Source organism: Schistocerca americana, chromosome X (genome assembly GCF_021461395.2).
Source record: "Schistocerca americana isolate TAMUIC-IGC-003095 chromosome X, iqSchAmer2.1, whole genome shotgun sequence".
In the NCBI taxonomy this organism is placed as follows: Eukaryota; Metazoa; Arthropoda; class Insecta; order Orthoptera; family Acrididae; genus Schistocerca; species Schistocerca americana.
Genome location: NC_060130.1, coordinates 622,045,777 through 622,061,257, shown reverse-complemented (window position 1 = coordinate 622,061,257; position 15,481 = coordinate 622,045,777). Strand labels below are relative to the sequence as shown.

Here is a 15,481-nt window from a genome sequence, read left to right as displayed (position 1 = left end):
TGGGGGAGAGAAGATTGGGTGGGGGGAGGACGGAGGGGGATTGTTACACAATGATAACATTAAAGGTGAAACATGAAGCTGATGAGAAACAATATATTGGTGAAATGTTACCCAGTTCAATAAAATAAGGACAAAAAAGATCAAAAGATACAAGAAGTTTTAATTTATTTTCCTTGCATTGCCCATACAGTAAGAAAAGCCTTCCTCCATTTGAAGGCTGGTCTCAACACCACAGTGATTTACTGGGTGTGATCATATTGGAGGTAGTGTGCCACTGTCTTCCTCTGGCCTTCAAACTTCTCTACACAATTACTAGTGGACCTACAGCTTAATGTGGACTCTGCATTTTTCACATTAACAAACCATTGCAACGTGAAATAAGTAGCAAGTAACAGAAAAAACTGTAGGACTGCGTGCAAATTAAATCCTCTGCTGACTGATTACTAGATTTGCACCAGAGCTGGCTCTAGACAGAGAGAGAGAGAGAGAGAGAGAGAGAGAGAGAGAGAGAGAGAGAGAGAGAGAGAGGGGGGGGGGGGGGGGGGGGGTGAACTGTCCAACTGCTCAGGGTGGCACGTATTTGGAGCAGGCAGAAACTTAAATGTTACAATGGTTCCATAAGAATTAATCAAATAAGACAATGGAAGTTTTGAAAAAATGAAGAAGTGTGAGAATAAGTTGGAAGTACAAATCATACATTAAATGTAGTGTCTTACTGGGAAATATCTGTGGTATTGTGAAACAGATGACAAATGAAGGGCTGGAGTTGCATGTCCATCTTTCAAAATGGCAACAGTTGCTACATGTAATGGTTTCCAGCTCAGTTTCTACCATGCACCTACACAACTTGTGTCAAGCCCCCTACAGAAGCAAAAAGCTTCATAATAAAGAAATAAAGATAAATTTCAATGTATGATGGCCTAACAAAGCAACCTGAAAGACCTATAGCTGTATTGCCCTGAGAAAAACACTTTGTAATAAATAGATAAATGAGTAAAACATGCAGTGTCTGTCACATGACAAAGTCTTTTCAAGTGAGGCACTGTGATTAAACAGCATTTACACATTGAAAGATGCATGGTATTCTTCTCCCAGTACTACCTCACCTTTGGATCTGCCATTTATGTTACTGTTCTTCACACCATGCTCCTCTAAATTAATTTTTTCTGCCTTGTCTTTAACTTCTTTTGAGTTTTTCCTCATTCCTAAGTCTTCCTTGGTATTGTAGCCATAATCAGTACATATTAATATATCAAGATCATACAGAAGAAACCTATCAAACCTTATTTTGGAGCTGAAGCAAAAGAGATCAACAGATACAAGTAGTTTACACAGTTTCGGTGTACTTCACACTGATGCATTCGAACAACTTTATTGAGGATTTTACTTTTACTTTTCACTGCAATAAATGACAGAACTTTCCAAACTGCTTGTTTTGAGCTGTAAATCATGGTCATTGCATGTCGGAAAGAACACCTTCTCGATATCTGACCATAGAAATTTTTCCTTTACATGCTACAGACACATTAAACACACTGGTGATCCACACATTTTTTTCAACAAATAAAGCATCAATGTTTATCACTCACTGTCACCTTCCACTCTGAACAGCAGATGCAGTGAAATATAGCCAACAGTACCTTTTACTCAACTACGCTGGCTGCTACAGTCTCGTGCCACAATTCTTGTGTCCGGTACTTTGGAACTCATAAGAGCATGGCTTTGCACCAATATTAAATCTAGCCTTAACAATTTTGTTAACACAATTGGTGACAGTGGCAAGTGCGAAAATAAGTTTTTTGAAGCCTAAACTGTAGATGATGTCAGCATTTGGCCAGGTGCAACTGTGTGGGCTGGCAACCCGTGTCAACCGAACATAGGTAGTTGAATGTTTAGCCACGTCTACACCGGACATGTTGTACTGTACTGAACGTATTTCCTCAGTTTTGCTTGGCTTGATGCAGTGTGGCCATTGTGGGGACAGCTTTTGAATTTCAAAAAAGTCTAGCAGGATTTCACTGACACCAAAGCAAAGAAAATCTATTATACTTTTTGCAAGAGAAGTGAAGTTACAACTGTTTTTGTAGCTGTAAATTGCTGCTTTTGACTGCTGTTTTCTTTTAAAAGGAAATGTGAATATCAAGAGTAGTAGGCAAGCATGGCATGAAATCACCTACGCTACTCATACACATCTGGCCAAAGACTTTTTTTTGTATTTCAAATACTGTTTAATGATTCATTAAAATGTAATAACCATATTATCATCATTTTTATGCAACAGATTTCAGCTAATTACCCAGAGGAACAATATACTGCAATTTGTATTCACAAAGAGAACTTTTACATAATTTGTATACGCTGCAGTACGCAAATGTACTTAACAGATCAAACTGAAATTATAGCTTCATTTCTAAAACTAGATGTTGCTTCACAGCACACAATTATTATGCAATACTGTCAAGATTACTCTTACTAAATCTGTACTCAATCATAAGAGACTTTGGACAGAAACTTCGTTTTTATTTTTTTTATTTTTTTTTTGTTTAATTTCACATGTTCAGGTTGACATCTGGTAACATAACTTCATAACAGATGTATTGGGTTAAAAACAAGAGATAATTCCATAACCGTTTAAGTTTTTGGAATAACCATTCAAGGACTCCTTTATTTTTTCCAGTTTCTCTCCGACGTATGAAAAAGTAACAAAACTTCACATGAAAAGTTGTGTATAGAAAGGAAATTTTTTATAATGCCAGAAAACATTAGTGGTAAATATTTGTTTTGCATTCACATCAAATTACTTTGTTGTAAACATTACAATAAGGGTTCTTTCAATAAAATAAATCTGTGAACAACTTTACACAAATTATAAAAAAGTTTTTTATTTGGTGCAGCTGTTCAACATGTCTTTGTTACAGATACTTCCTGTAGGATTCAATTCCAGACTAAAAATACCAGTGTATCTCTCTCTCTCTCTCTCTCTCTCTCTCTCTCTCTCTCTCACACACACACACACACACACACACACACACACAATTTTTAAGACATTTCAAACACAGAAATTGAAACTACTTCCATGAGAGTGGTAATTTCCCTTACTGGGATAGTACAGCAATATAAAACAGTTTTGACAGTATAACAAAGTTTTATGTTGTAACAGGTTTTCGTAAAACATTTAAGCTAGACTTTGATAGGAACTGAACATAACTCGACATTTTCATGTAAAAATTTCAGAAAGGGGGGGAAAAAAAGAATTGTTTCACTGTGAGCTGAGTTCTGTATTTTTTCAAAATAATTAAATTGAGTAATTGCAATATTGTCCCCCAGGTGTGCTGCAGTAAACAGACTAAATGTAAAACAGTAACAAAAATTAGTACAGAGCAGACAATTCAACTGATATATTCTATGTTGTATATACTTGTTTACCACTGTGTTTCCTGTCTAATATCACAATTCTAGAACATAAGAACTATGGTAAACTCCTGCACTTATACTTACTGACTATTCATTTTGCTTTATTATCAAATAAAAGCTAACACAAATTTTATATTTGCAAGACAATCTTATAGTCCTCTAAGACATAACAATCCATACATCCTAACAACAATATTGCTTTTATGTAGCTACACATTTTTGACGATGTGAATACAAAACAATCATGCCAATTTCAAACCTCAGTATTTGTATCACTAAAATATATCTATCAAACATTTGTGCTACAAGTAACAGTTTTAACATCAGGAAATTTTAATACTGACACCCTGCCACAATTCAAATTTCTCAAACATGAATGAAATAGATAAGGATAGCTGTACCCTCGCATTGGTAATTGTCTTAACATACAGTAAAAACCTTAAGAGACAAGAAGATCCATTTTATCAATTACATCAAGCACTTTCAACAGTTGTTATGAAGAACAGTAATGAACACAAATTATGAGAGTGAAAGGAAATCACTATTATGCTATAATTCATTCATGATACTTAAGTTATAAAGGAAGATTAGAGTTTAATGACCTGTTGCCTATGAGATTGGATAATTAAACAAGGTTTTTGACAAGTTATTTTACAGAATTTTTTTTTGTATAATTAGTATTCTTTTTTTTTATCTCTCTACACATTCAAACAAGTACAGTTTCTGAATGGTACTATGTACCTTTTCTGGCGGCATTTGAGGGCTCATTAAAGAAGTTTGCTGAGAATATGTTTATACAAAAGCTGGGAAATGGTGAAACGTAAGAGCCAAGTGCTGTTTCATACTGATATATCTAAAGAAATGGCGAAGAGCTGAAACTGGAAAACAAAAACGTTAAGAAAATAAGAGTGTGGGAAGACAACAGAATAAAATTAGGAAGAGAGACAGTAATGAAGTGAAGGATGATGAAAAGGAAGAAAGATTAGTGATACTATGGAAAACCAATGTCTTACCACAGTGCCTATTCTCTCACTAGGAAAAGATAAAGCAACAAAGAAAAATGTGGCACAGAGCAACAGGACTGAGTGCAGGAACATATGGTTCAGTAGTTCAAGATCATGATATTTGCAGCGACGTACTCAATTTGCATCAAATCCGTTGAAAATTTCCAGGTGCTAGGCTATTCTGACACCCCCCCCCCCTTTCCCCCAACTCTCCTCCCCATTACTCTTTTTTGTGCACTTGACTGCAAAGAAGGACTCTTTGATGCAGAGAGTCAAGTTTCCATTACCTCTTATTGTGGTCCATTTTTGATAAGTACATGCTATTTTATCAATGTCATTCATGTTTATCTTTCGCTTTCTGTTTTCCTCTTTAGAAATTTATAAAGCATACTATATGATTGTTCAACATTTATATCAGCCTTTAAAACATCAGTACAACAACTGGTAGGGCGGTATAGTATACATTTTCATTTTTTACACCACAGTGTTCACATCAATTGTGAAAGATATGCTTAGATGGAAAAGTGTGTACATGTTTCATTAGCTCAGATACATATCTTTAAGTATTTGAATTACTGCAAATAAATCATTTTACATTATTGGAACTGACAAAATATGAGACAAAAGGATTTAAGATTTAACAAAATCCTCTTTTTACAAGCAACATTTAAGAAAACTTTTCATTGGTGCTAGAGAACTCTCTACGTAAGTTAGAGCAAAAGCCTGATAAGTAACCACATAATATCCGTCACGTGACTTCCCATGCACACTAAAATATTAGCCAATGAAACTACATAGAAAATATCAGACATTAAAAATTTCAGCTTATAAAGAGCATAGTTCTTTTGAAGTCAAGACAACAAAACTGAGTAACACAGTGGTCTTAAATCTTAACACACAGTACTTCATAACAGACTGACACACACACTGAAAGGAATGTTTCAAAAGGAGTTTTGGAACAGCACCAAAACAACTGGTACTGGACAAAATAAAATGCTACTTACTGTTTGCCACTGACTGAGCGAATATTCTGACAAAAGTTTAATTTTTGGTCACCATGTTAACCACAAAAAGCACAGAACTGTTACAATTGTTTCCATCTGTACACTTGGTGCATGCTTCAATGCAACTTAACTAAATCATTGACTGTTCTCTGACAATGTACCTCGTTTGTCAACTGTTTATAGAACATCTCTTTTCACATACTCTCCACAACTAAAACTTGTTTGTCAGAAGCTCTGTTACACCTAAAATTCATCTGTTTTAAGCTTTGCCATATTACAAACTTGTCATACACTAGGTAATACTTAAAACTGAGTTGTTACCAACTTGTATGAGGAAAGACAACATCTACTGACACCCAATTCAATGTCTGTAAACAATCTTGTATTTACAACTCCCATTTCCCAAGAAACAATTTTGATAAGGAAAAAATCTAGTGCCAGCTTGGGTAGCAAGGGAGTCTCAACTGAAATTCAATCTTTCATAAAAAGCAGTCAATTCATATGTGCCTCAGTTGTTTTTACGTGGTTCAACAATACTGTATCAAGTATTTCTGGTACTCTCAGACTGAAAGCTTACAGCACCATTACCCTATGAACTTACCGGGTGCATGCTGCACACGAGCATCTTTTCTTCATTTGGATGGCTTGAATGTAGTATGTTCACCTCATTACATACACTGTACTTAGCCTCAGAAGAAAAGATCAATATTAATCGACTCCAAGTGCAAAACATGAAACCTATACTTGCCTGACACTTATAGCTATACTTTAGGTACTGTATTATAAAGTATGGATCACTGCATTTTGTTGACTTTAAATAACACAGCGATACAGCATTTCATTACATTTACCAGGCATCACAATTATTTTCATGCTTCAAAAATCTGGCAATTATATGTAGTTAAGATTAATGCCACATTTGTTATATTCCTGAATAAACAATTATGCTAGTGTTTCAAGTTCCCTTTTTTGAAGCTGGTCCTTCACGAAGTCGCTTTTGTTGCTCCAGAAGTCTCTCGAGTGGGGATGGGCCTGGTCCTGACCACAATGACTGCAACACAAAATTGGCAATTGAGTGTTAAGAATACCTTTCTCCTCAGAATACTTACATTATACAGGAGTTTAAGTATATCTACATCTACATCGATACTCTGCAAATCACATTTAAGTGCCTGGAAAAGGGTTCATCAAACCACCTTCCTGAGAGACAATCTCCACTCCTTCCAAATTAATAATATAAGCATAGACCAGATGTGGCTTGAATTAAGAGAAATAGTATCGGCAGCAATTGAGAGACTTATAACAAATAAATTAACAAACGATGGAGCTGATCCTCCTTGGTACACAAAACGGGTCAGAACACTCTTGCAAAAACAATGGAACAAACATGCCAAATCTAAACAGACGCAAAATCCCAAAGACTGGCGATCTTTTACAGAAGCTCGAAATTCAGTGCGGACTTCAATGTGAGATGCCTGTAACAGTTTCCCCAATGAAATTTTGTCTCGAAACGTGGCAGAAAATCCAAAGAGATTCGGGTCGTATGTGAAGTATGTTAGCAGCAAGAAACAATCAATGCCTTCTACGCCCAATAGCAACGGAAATACTATCGAAGACAGTGCTGTCAAAGCAGAGTTACTAAACACAGCCTTCCAAAATACCTTCACAAAAGAAGATGAAGTAAATATTCCAGAATTCGAATCAAGAACAGCTGCCAACATGGGTAACGCAGAAGTAAATATCCTCAGAGTAGTGAAGCAACTTAAATCACTTAATAAAAGCAAGTCTTCTGGACCAGACTGTATACCAATTAGGTTCCTTTCAAAATATGCTGATGCATTAGCTCCATACTCGACAGTCATGTACAACTGTTTGCTCGACGAAAGATCCGACCCAAAGACTGGAAAGTTACACAGGTCACACCAATATTCAAGAAAAGTAATAGGTGTAATCCACTAAATTACAGGCCCATATTATTAACGTTGATACGCAGCAGGATTCTGGAACATAATTTGTGTTTGAACATTATGAATTACCTTGAAGAAAATCACACACAGCCAACAGGGGTTTAGAAAACATCGTTCTTGTGAGACACAACTAGCTCTTTATTCACATGAAGTGTTGAGTGCTGTTGACAAGAGATTTCAGATTGATTCTGTATTTCTTGATTTCCAGAAGGCTTTTGACACTATATCACACAAGCAGCTTATTGTGAAATTGCGTGCTTATGGAATATCGTCTCCGTTATGTGACTGGATTTGTGACTTCTCTGACAGGAGTCACATTTTGTAGTAATTGACGGAAAGTCATTGAATAAAACAGAAGTGATTTCTGGCATTCCCCAAGGTAGTGTTATAGGCCCTTTGCTGTTCCTTATCTATATAAATGATTTGGGAGAATCTGGGCAGCTGTCTTAGGTCTTGGATTTCCTGGTTTAAAAATACACTTTTACTTGAGTGAAAATAAATTTTTTCCATCTTAAGTGACTATATACGTTCCCTCCAAGCTGTAAAACTCGTTCCAGTAAAAAACAATGCGTTTTGGAAAGAACTTTGACGCTGGGCAACATTTACAGTGTGTACTTTTGTATTACGAAAGTATAAACACGAATTTCTGTACTTAACAGCACAGTAGCCTCCAAAGCACTGAAATCAAAATTGCAACGTGCTTTTATTAGACAATCATAGCTTATGTCACGTGATCTTGCAAGCCAATGACAGCAGATTTTCAGAGCATAGGACATGCGGTGTAGTCAGCCCATAGTAACATTACTGTCAAGTAGTGCGAACACACAACTAGGAAAAGTTCATGGTTTAAATTAATATACAAACAGTATGACCACAAGAAAAGCAAAGCTATCACCTATAATATTGATTGTCAAAACATTTTGCTGTTTTTGGGAGTAGAGAATGTGATTTAAGGATAACTCCCATCTTCACAGTTCCGGAAAGCTGGTGAGGGGAGGGCCCAGATGGGCTGGGTTGTGAAGCAGTCACTAAAATCAACCGTGTTACGATTGGCTGCATGTTGTGCCACAGGGTGGTCCACTTTGTTCTTGGCCACAGTTTGACAATGGCCATTCATCCTGGTGGACAGCTGGTTGGTAATCATACCAACATACAAAGCTGTATGATGACTGCAGCTGAGTTGTTGTATGTCATGGCTGCTTTCATAGTTGGCCTGGCCTCTGATTGGATACAACAAGCCTGTGGCATAGCTGAAATAGGAAGCGCTGGGTAGGTGGATACTGCAGGTCTCACACCTGGGTCTTCCACTGGAATATTATGTCTATGGCAAGAGGCTGGGATTGGGAGTGGCACAGGGATGGACCAGGATGCTGTGGAGGTTGGGAGGGTGATGGAACACTGGTTTAGGAAGAGTGGAAAGGATCTTTGGTAGGATGTCCTTCATTTCAGGGTATGGCATGGGGGGTGGGGGGGGGGGGGGGTGGGGGGGGAGGGACACTTATTTGTAGCTGGTTCTTGAGAGTGGAGTGAGAGTGTGTAGTGACATGGCATGGGAAATCTGTTTGCAGACTAGGTCTGGGGGATAGTGCCTGTCTGTGAAAGCCTTTGCGATACCTTCAGCATACTGGACGAGGGAGTTCTCGTCACTGCAAATATGCTGTCCCAGGGTAGCCAAGCTGTAGGGGAGGGATTTTATGGCATGGAAGGGATGGAAATTGTCAATATGCAGGTGCTGTTGGTGCGTTTATTTAATGTGGACAAAGGTGTGGCTGGAGCCATCAGAGAGGTCAACATCCTACCTCCCCCACAGCCAGCCTTGTCCTGCCATTATCTATTCCCTGCATGCTCTGCCAGGCATTGCTGACTTCTCTGCCCCCACCCATATCCTACTATCCCTTTCTCTCCCCACCCACCCACCCAACTCTGGATTCCTGCTTCCGTTAGACACTACACCATTTCATTCTAGCTGGAGATAGTGGTCATGGGTGTGTGTGTGTGTGTGTGTGTGTGTGTGTGTGTGTGTGTGTGTGTGTGTGACATTAAAAAAGCTCTAGGCAGAAGGCTACCTTCATTTACATATCAAGACAGAAATTCTATGGTACATGCTAAGATCCACAAACTGATGTAGTAAATTTGGACTGGAAACTTATGCAACACATTACATCTCTACCTTCTTATCCTACTATTATCAATCTTCAATTACTGATTCACAACTGCATTCAGTACTGACTCTCTGGGAATCAACTTGCGCAAACCACCAAGAATCTCCATGCCTCCTCTTGCCCACTTCATTCATCCATTTTGTGACTGATAATTCACTTGTGATGCAAATTTCATTTTACTTTTTCAGCCACTGCCATGAGATAACATTTTCCTAATCTTGCTGCCCCTCCTCAAAACAGTAAGTGGAAAAAAAGGGTCACACACCTGAGTTCCAAGTCCACTTGATCCACTAGCACTCATCAGGCCACCAAAGCTCATTCCCTGCTGCGATGACTGAGTTGTTGATGGAGTGGCCCACTGTGTTGAACTAAACAGGCTATACGTGTTGTCCCCACCAGGTCCAGAATGACGGGTAGGCATAGGGAATAATGAACCACCAGGAGCATAGCTACCTATATTACATGCTGTTACCTGCAACAGATGGAACAATTCATTAATACCATAATCATTAAAACTTTTATTTTGTTTAGTATTTTCACTGTCTTTACAACAGGAACAGTTAGAATTGACATTTAATCTTCAACTCAGAATGGAATGAGTTAATGATTATAATTTATACCTGTAGACAAAGACAACCTGGAGCTATACATAAAATGCATGAAAGTGCCTCTATCCAATAAATAACACCAATTTTGAAACATGTAGCCCAAGAGACAGACTCTATACCACATGCTCTATGCCACAAATAGATAAGTTTTCATATAAATGTTTCATGAAAAGCTATAGACACTAGTTCTGTAAACACAAATTTCAACACTAATAAACCCAACTTTAGCAAAATGTCAATGCATTTAATTGCACGATATGTAAACTCATTCTACAATGAAAGGTAATTATAATTTGGTAAGATTGAGTTTGTTGTTTTTTATGTTGAAGTACAGAGAAATATTTTCTATAGCTTTTGATAAAACATTTTCGTGAATACTCTCCACCTGTCAATGGTAATAGTGTGCCAAAACCGACTGGGTGATTTTTTTTATACTAATTAGTATCATGACTTGCAAACATATTATTAGTCACATGATTATATATATCCACTGTCTGTAAATTTGAGAAATATTACATAACTTAAGTTTTTATTCTTATTATAACATCCCAATGGAAGGTGAATCTCTCTAGAAGGCATTGATCATACTTTCAAGAACTCTACCTAGACAGAATGAAATTCCCATCTTCAGTGTGTGTGAAGTTAATTTTGGAGCTATAGACCATATATCTGAAATCTGCATCATAATTTGGACTCTAATTAGCATCCTTACAGTATAATTGTGACTACAGATTCACATGTGATGGAATCAGATGATAAAGTATCTTAAAACACACACAAGAAAAAACATTCACCTATAGTGATAAGTATAGTTCATTAACACAGCAATAATAGAGAATTCAACAGAAGCACTTAGCACTAACTCACCAGTTACACAAAATGTTACACACACTACTACTAGACTTAATGAGTGTGTTCTCTGTAACTAATTAATTATGGTTTTGTACTGACATTTTATACCCTGAATCAATCTATGCAGCAATGTTAATGGTATTAAACATTTTGTTTTTACAAGCACTTTCCTCATTATTCTTAATTCAGTCACTTAAATGGTTTACATCCTTACAGCCAACTGTTGTCCAAAGTCCTTCACCATGAAATAACACGCAATAGAAATAAAATAACTTTTGTTTCTGCTCACTCACTGTTAACCACAACTTTTCACATAACTATATATTGCACAGAGGAGGGAGTATGGGTCACCTAACACTGGCCCTCTGCATTCGCTGAATTGGGTGGGGACAGGAAATCTGATTCATCGCTGTGGAAGGATACGCTGATGGAAGGTGAGAGTGAGTAGTAATGGCAAGACTTGACCTGACTACTGGCAGTTCAGAGTTAACATTGTTTCTCTCTGCAACATAGCAGTGGAAACTGGGCCCCAATTACTTCTGGTCTCTATAACTCTTGCTACACCTAAATCAAATCATACTCAAATCGTTTGATACCATACTGAAAAAATACACAGAATAAAACTATATCACAAAATTTCTGGCCCTTAAGAACAAGTCACCCCTAGTTGTGACACAGACTTATCACATTTGGTTTTGTGAAAATTATCAGAGTCTAATCTAACACCCCTGATGAACTACACTGGTGTCCAAAACTAAAGCAACTAAGCACTATTTCTCCATCCTGTCTTTAATTCATAACATAATGATACAAGCTGTCAACAGATGTCGGTATGATTGTGTTCTGCATGGAAGATTCTGGTCAATGGACAACCATGGTAATGAAGTCAGGGCTCCTATCAAACAGGGTAGCGTCTGCCGGGTAGTCCTACATCCACAATCACTGTGTACACAGTACACAGTCACAGACAGTGTAGTATGGCACAGAGAAGACGCCTACGAGACTTTATGTGGTGGAGGGCCATAGGAATAATGGGAGCAGGGCAGTTGCAAACCGATAAGGCCCAATGGCTTAATGTGAATTGTTCTGTTGTTCCTTGGGTGTGGTGACAGTTTAGAGGGACCAAAACTATATCCTGAAAACCAGGGTACGGCCGACGTGTGACATCAGCAAGAGATGACCATTATTTGGCTGTACGAGCATGACGGTAGTGCCTTAGAACTGCACAGCAACTGGCATCTGATCTCGTAGCATCCACTGGATGTTTTGTATCGAGGCAAACAGTTTACAGAAGACTTCGACAGAGTGACCTTTATTGTCAGAGAACTTCTGTATGTGTACATCTGATGCGTCTTCACAGAAGGGAATGTCTAGAGTGGAGTTGTCAACATGCCATCTGAACAGTCGAACAGTGGATCAATGTTCTTTTCAAAGATGAGTCCCAATTTGGTCTGGATAGTGATTCTCAATGGATTCGCATCTGGAGGGAACTAGAGTCCTATTTTGACACCCAAACATTGTGGAAAGAGACTGATATCAAGGAGGATCCCTAATGCTGAGGGCAAATATTATATTGACCACTATAACACCTCTTTATGAAATTGTACGGGTGAAATTGTCAAGTTTTAACTGCTGTCAGGTATTGTGACAAGATCTTGGGACCTCAAGTGCAAGATACTGTGAGACCACACTTCGTAATGATGGGAGATAATACTCGACCTCATGGAGCGTGGGTGGTTGAAGTTTTCTTGGAAATGGAAGATACTGCACATGTGGCGTGGCATGGCCTGCTCACTCTCCTGATTTGAATCCCATAAAGCATGACTGGGATGTACTAGGGAGATGGGTTGCATCATGTCAGTATCTGCCATACACTCTCCAAGACTTGTGAGCAGCTCTGCTGAAAGAACGGATGTTACGGCACCAACATGAGATTGATGACATAATTCACAGCACGCCTCATTATTGTCAAGCCTGTATTGCTGCCAAAGGTCGTCACACCCTATATTGAGCACATTAACCAGTTGTTGGAATGCGTGTGTAAATTCGTTAAGTTGGAAGACATTTTCGTCTACCATTATGCATGTTGGAATCCATTATGCATGTTGTAATCGTTTACTTTCTGTATTCTTTACATTGTTTCTACTTGGCAACCTCCTGTTCATAATGTTTTGTGGCAAAATAACGCAACCTTACAAAATTTCTGTTTGTTGCTTTAATTTTGGATACCAGTGTATTTCAGAACAGCAGATGCACTTCATCCTTGTAAGTCAATTTGTTTACAGCCTGTTTCGGTCACTTATCATCCTCGTGCTACCCAGGACCCTACAAATGGCAAACCAGAAGATAAAGTAATGAAACACCAACAGAGGATACAAAATCCAACAAAAGTATCCAGTTAAACTTCAGATACTTAAGAAAAAATTTACAATGGCAACATGACATGCATGCCTTCATGTATGAAGGATAAAATGGTCATGGTCAAAATGTGAATACATTTGATTTAGAGCTATAGTACCAAAGCAATAGCTTGACCAACAGCACCCAAAACACTGGCAGTCCAGCATACAAGTATGATCCAACACGTCCCAAACATAAGCCAAAGATCATACTGACAAAGACATTACATGTGCATAGTTAAGAGAGAACCATTCCTACCCCTAACACTATGTTGTAAGTTGGTATAAAAGTAAATCAGTAAAAATTGCCATGATGAACGTAGGGATATACCTGCCAAGAAAGCAGCTGGAGGCTCCTGGGACACGTGTGACTGGGGACACACTCTCTACACTACAAGAAAACTAGCCACAGGCAGAAGATAAAGAGAACATTGACGATGTGTCTATCAACCAACGACAGATGCCAAAGAATAACAAGAATAAAAAAGGTGGGAAGGACAGAAGCCAGACTGCTGGGGGGGGGGGCTCCAACCCCTTAATTGGCCGACAAAGCTAATGTGTCCTACGTCATACGGATGTGTAAAAATCACTGTCACGGGTAAAATGTAAAACCAAATCAGCTGCTTTGGTGTTGTCTGCTTCCACCAGATGTAGCATGTTAGCAAGTTTAAGGTTTTGCTGTAAGATGGGCAAATTAGGGCAGTCCAATAGGATGTGAGCCACAGTGAGACAGGCACAACACTGGCAGAGGGGTGGATCCTCACTTTGGAGGATGTGGCCCTGGGTTAGCCAAGTGTGACCAATGCGAAGCTATCAGAAGGCAGCAGATTCCCTGCCAGAACCACAAAGGGAAGACTGCCACACAGTTGCGGTCTCCTTTATGGTTCGCAGTTTATTCGAAGAAACCAGGGACACCAACCCATATTACAAGCCTCCAACAATTATCCTGGCACCCCCATTTCCAAAGTTGGTATCTTGGTAGCCAACTTCCCCAACCAGTCAGCATCTTAATTTTCTGGTATCCCAATGTGACCAAGGCTCCCCCCTGAGACAAATGACTGTCAAGTGTTAGTGGAGGTCATACAACAGGAGATCCTGGGTAGTTACAACCAATGGTGTCATAGAAAACACTGATTGAGAGACTGAATACTCAAGGAGTCACTGTTGATTAAGAATGACTTGCCACTGCAAGAACAAAGGCAGTTGAGGGCTCAAGCAAAGGTCACTAATTCTGCAGTGATTACGCTGCATCCATCTGGCAGAGAGCATAGTCACTACATCTTGCATGTGTGTAGGCAAAACTGGTTTGTCTGTGGTGTCATCAGTGTATACCATGTCTGAGCCTGGAAATGTATCAAGGACGTCCCGGGACAGGTGGCGAAAACCCATAGCTCTACTGAGTCTTTCATTCCAAAGAAGAGGTCAAGGCAGATCTAAGACCAGGATACACACCACGGGGGTGCATGTGATTTCTCCTTGTTCTCCATGACATGAGGTGACAGGAGATAGATGGGCTTCAGAGCAGAGCCTCCACATGTGAATTCTGATCATGACTCCAGACTCTGGCTTCTGTTGTGGGAGGTAGCTCTCTCTACCAGGAAAAAGGACATGGTAGTTTGGATGCTCAGGGGAGCAGTGTATGTGTATTGCATAGCTGAGCAGCAGCTGTGGGCAACTGATCTGTAGGAGAGGAACACCCACCTCCACGAGTACACTGTTCACAGGGCTGGTCCGAAAGCCACCTGTCACAAGTCGGACACCAAAATGGTGTATTTGGGTCCAGAATCCATAATGCTGAGGGTGATACTAAGCCATACGTCAGGCTCCCACAATCAAGATGTGATAGGATTAGAGCTTTGTAGAGGTGCAGAAGTGTACAGTGGTCTGCATCCCAGCTGGTGTTATTGAGACAGCAAAAGTATTAAGATGCGACTAGCACATTTGGTTAATGTGGTGAAGATGGGGAAACCACATCAACTGGGGATCGAAGACCAATCCCAAAAAACTATATAACTCCACCACATTGAGCATTTGGTCCTCGAGGCATAGTTCAGGTTGGGGATGGACAGTA

General features: G+C 39.1%; 1 protein-coding gene across 1 annotated transcript in view; it reads right to left on the bottom strand.

Moving 5' to 3' along the window:
• Positions 1-4,632: 4,632 nt before the first annotated feature.
• LOC124555169 (protein SMG7-like) overlaps positions 4,633-15,481 on the bottom strand; it is a 199,961-nt gene continuing 189,112 nt past the window's right edge. Inside the window, exons 20-21 of the mRNA XM_047128992.1 lie at positions 9,817-10,023; positions 4,633-6,473 (exon numbers count right to left, since the gene is read on the bottom strand). Of these exons, the coding sequence (XP_046984948.1) occupies positions 6,378-6,473; positions 9,817-10,023 (303 nt within the window). The 3' untranslated portion in view covers positions 4,633-6,377. The remainder of the gene's footprint in view (positions 6,474-9,816; positions 10,024-15,481) is intronic.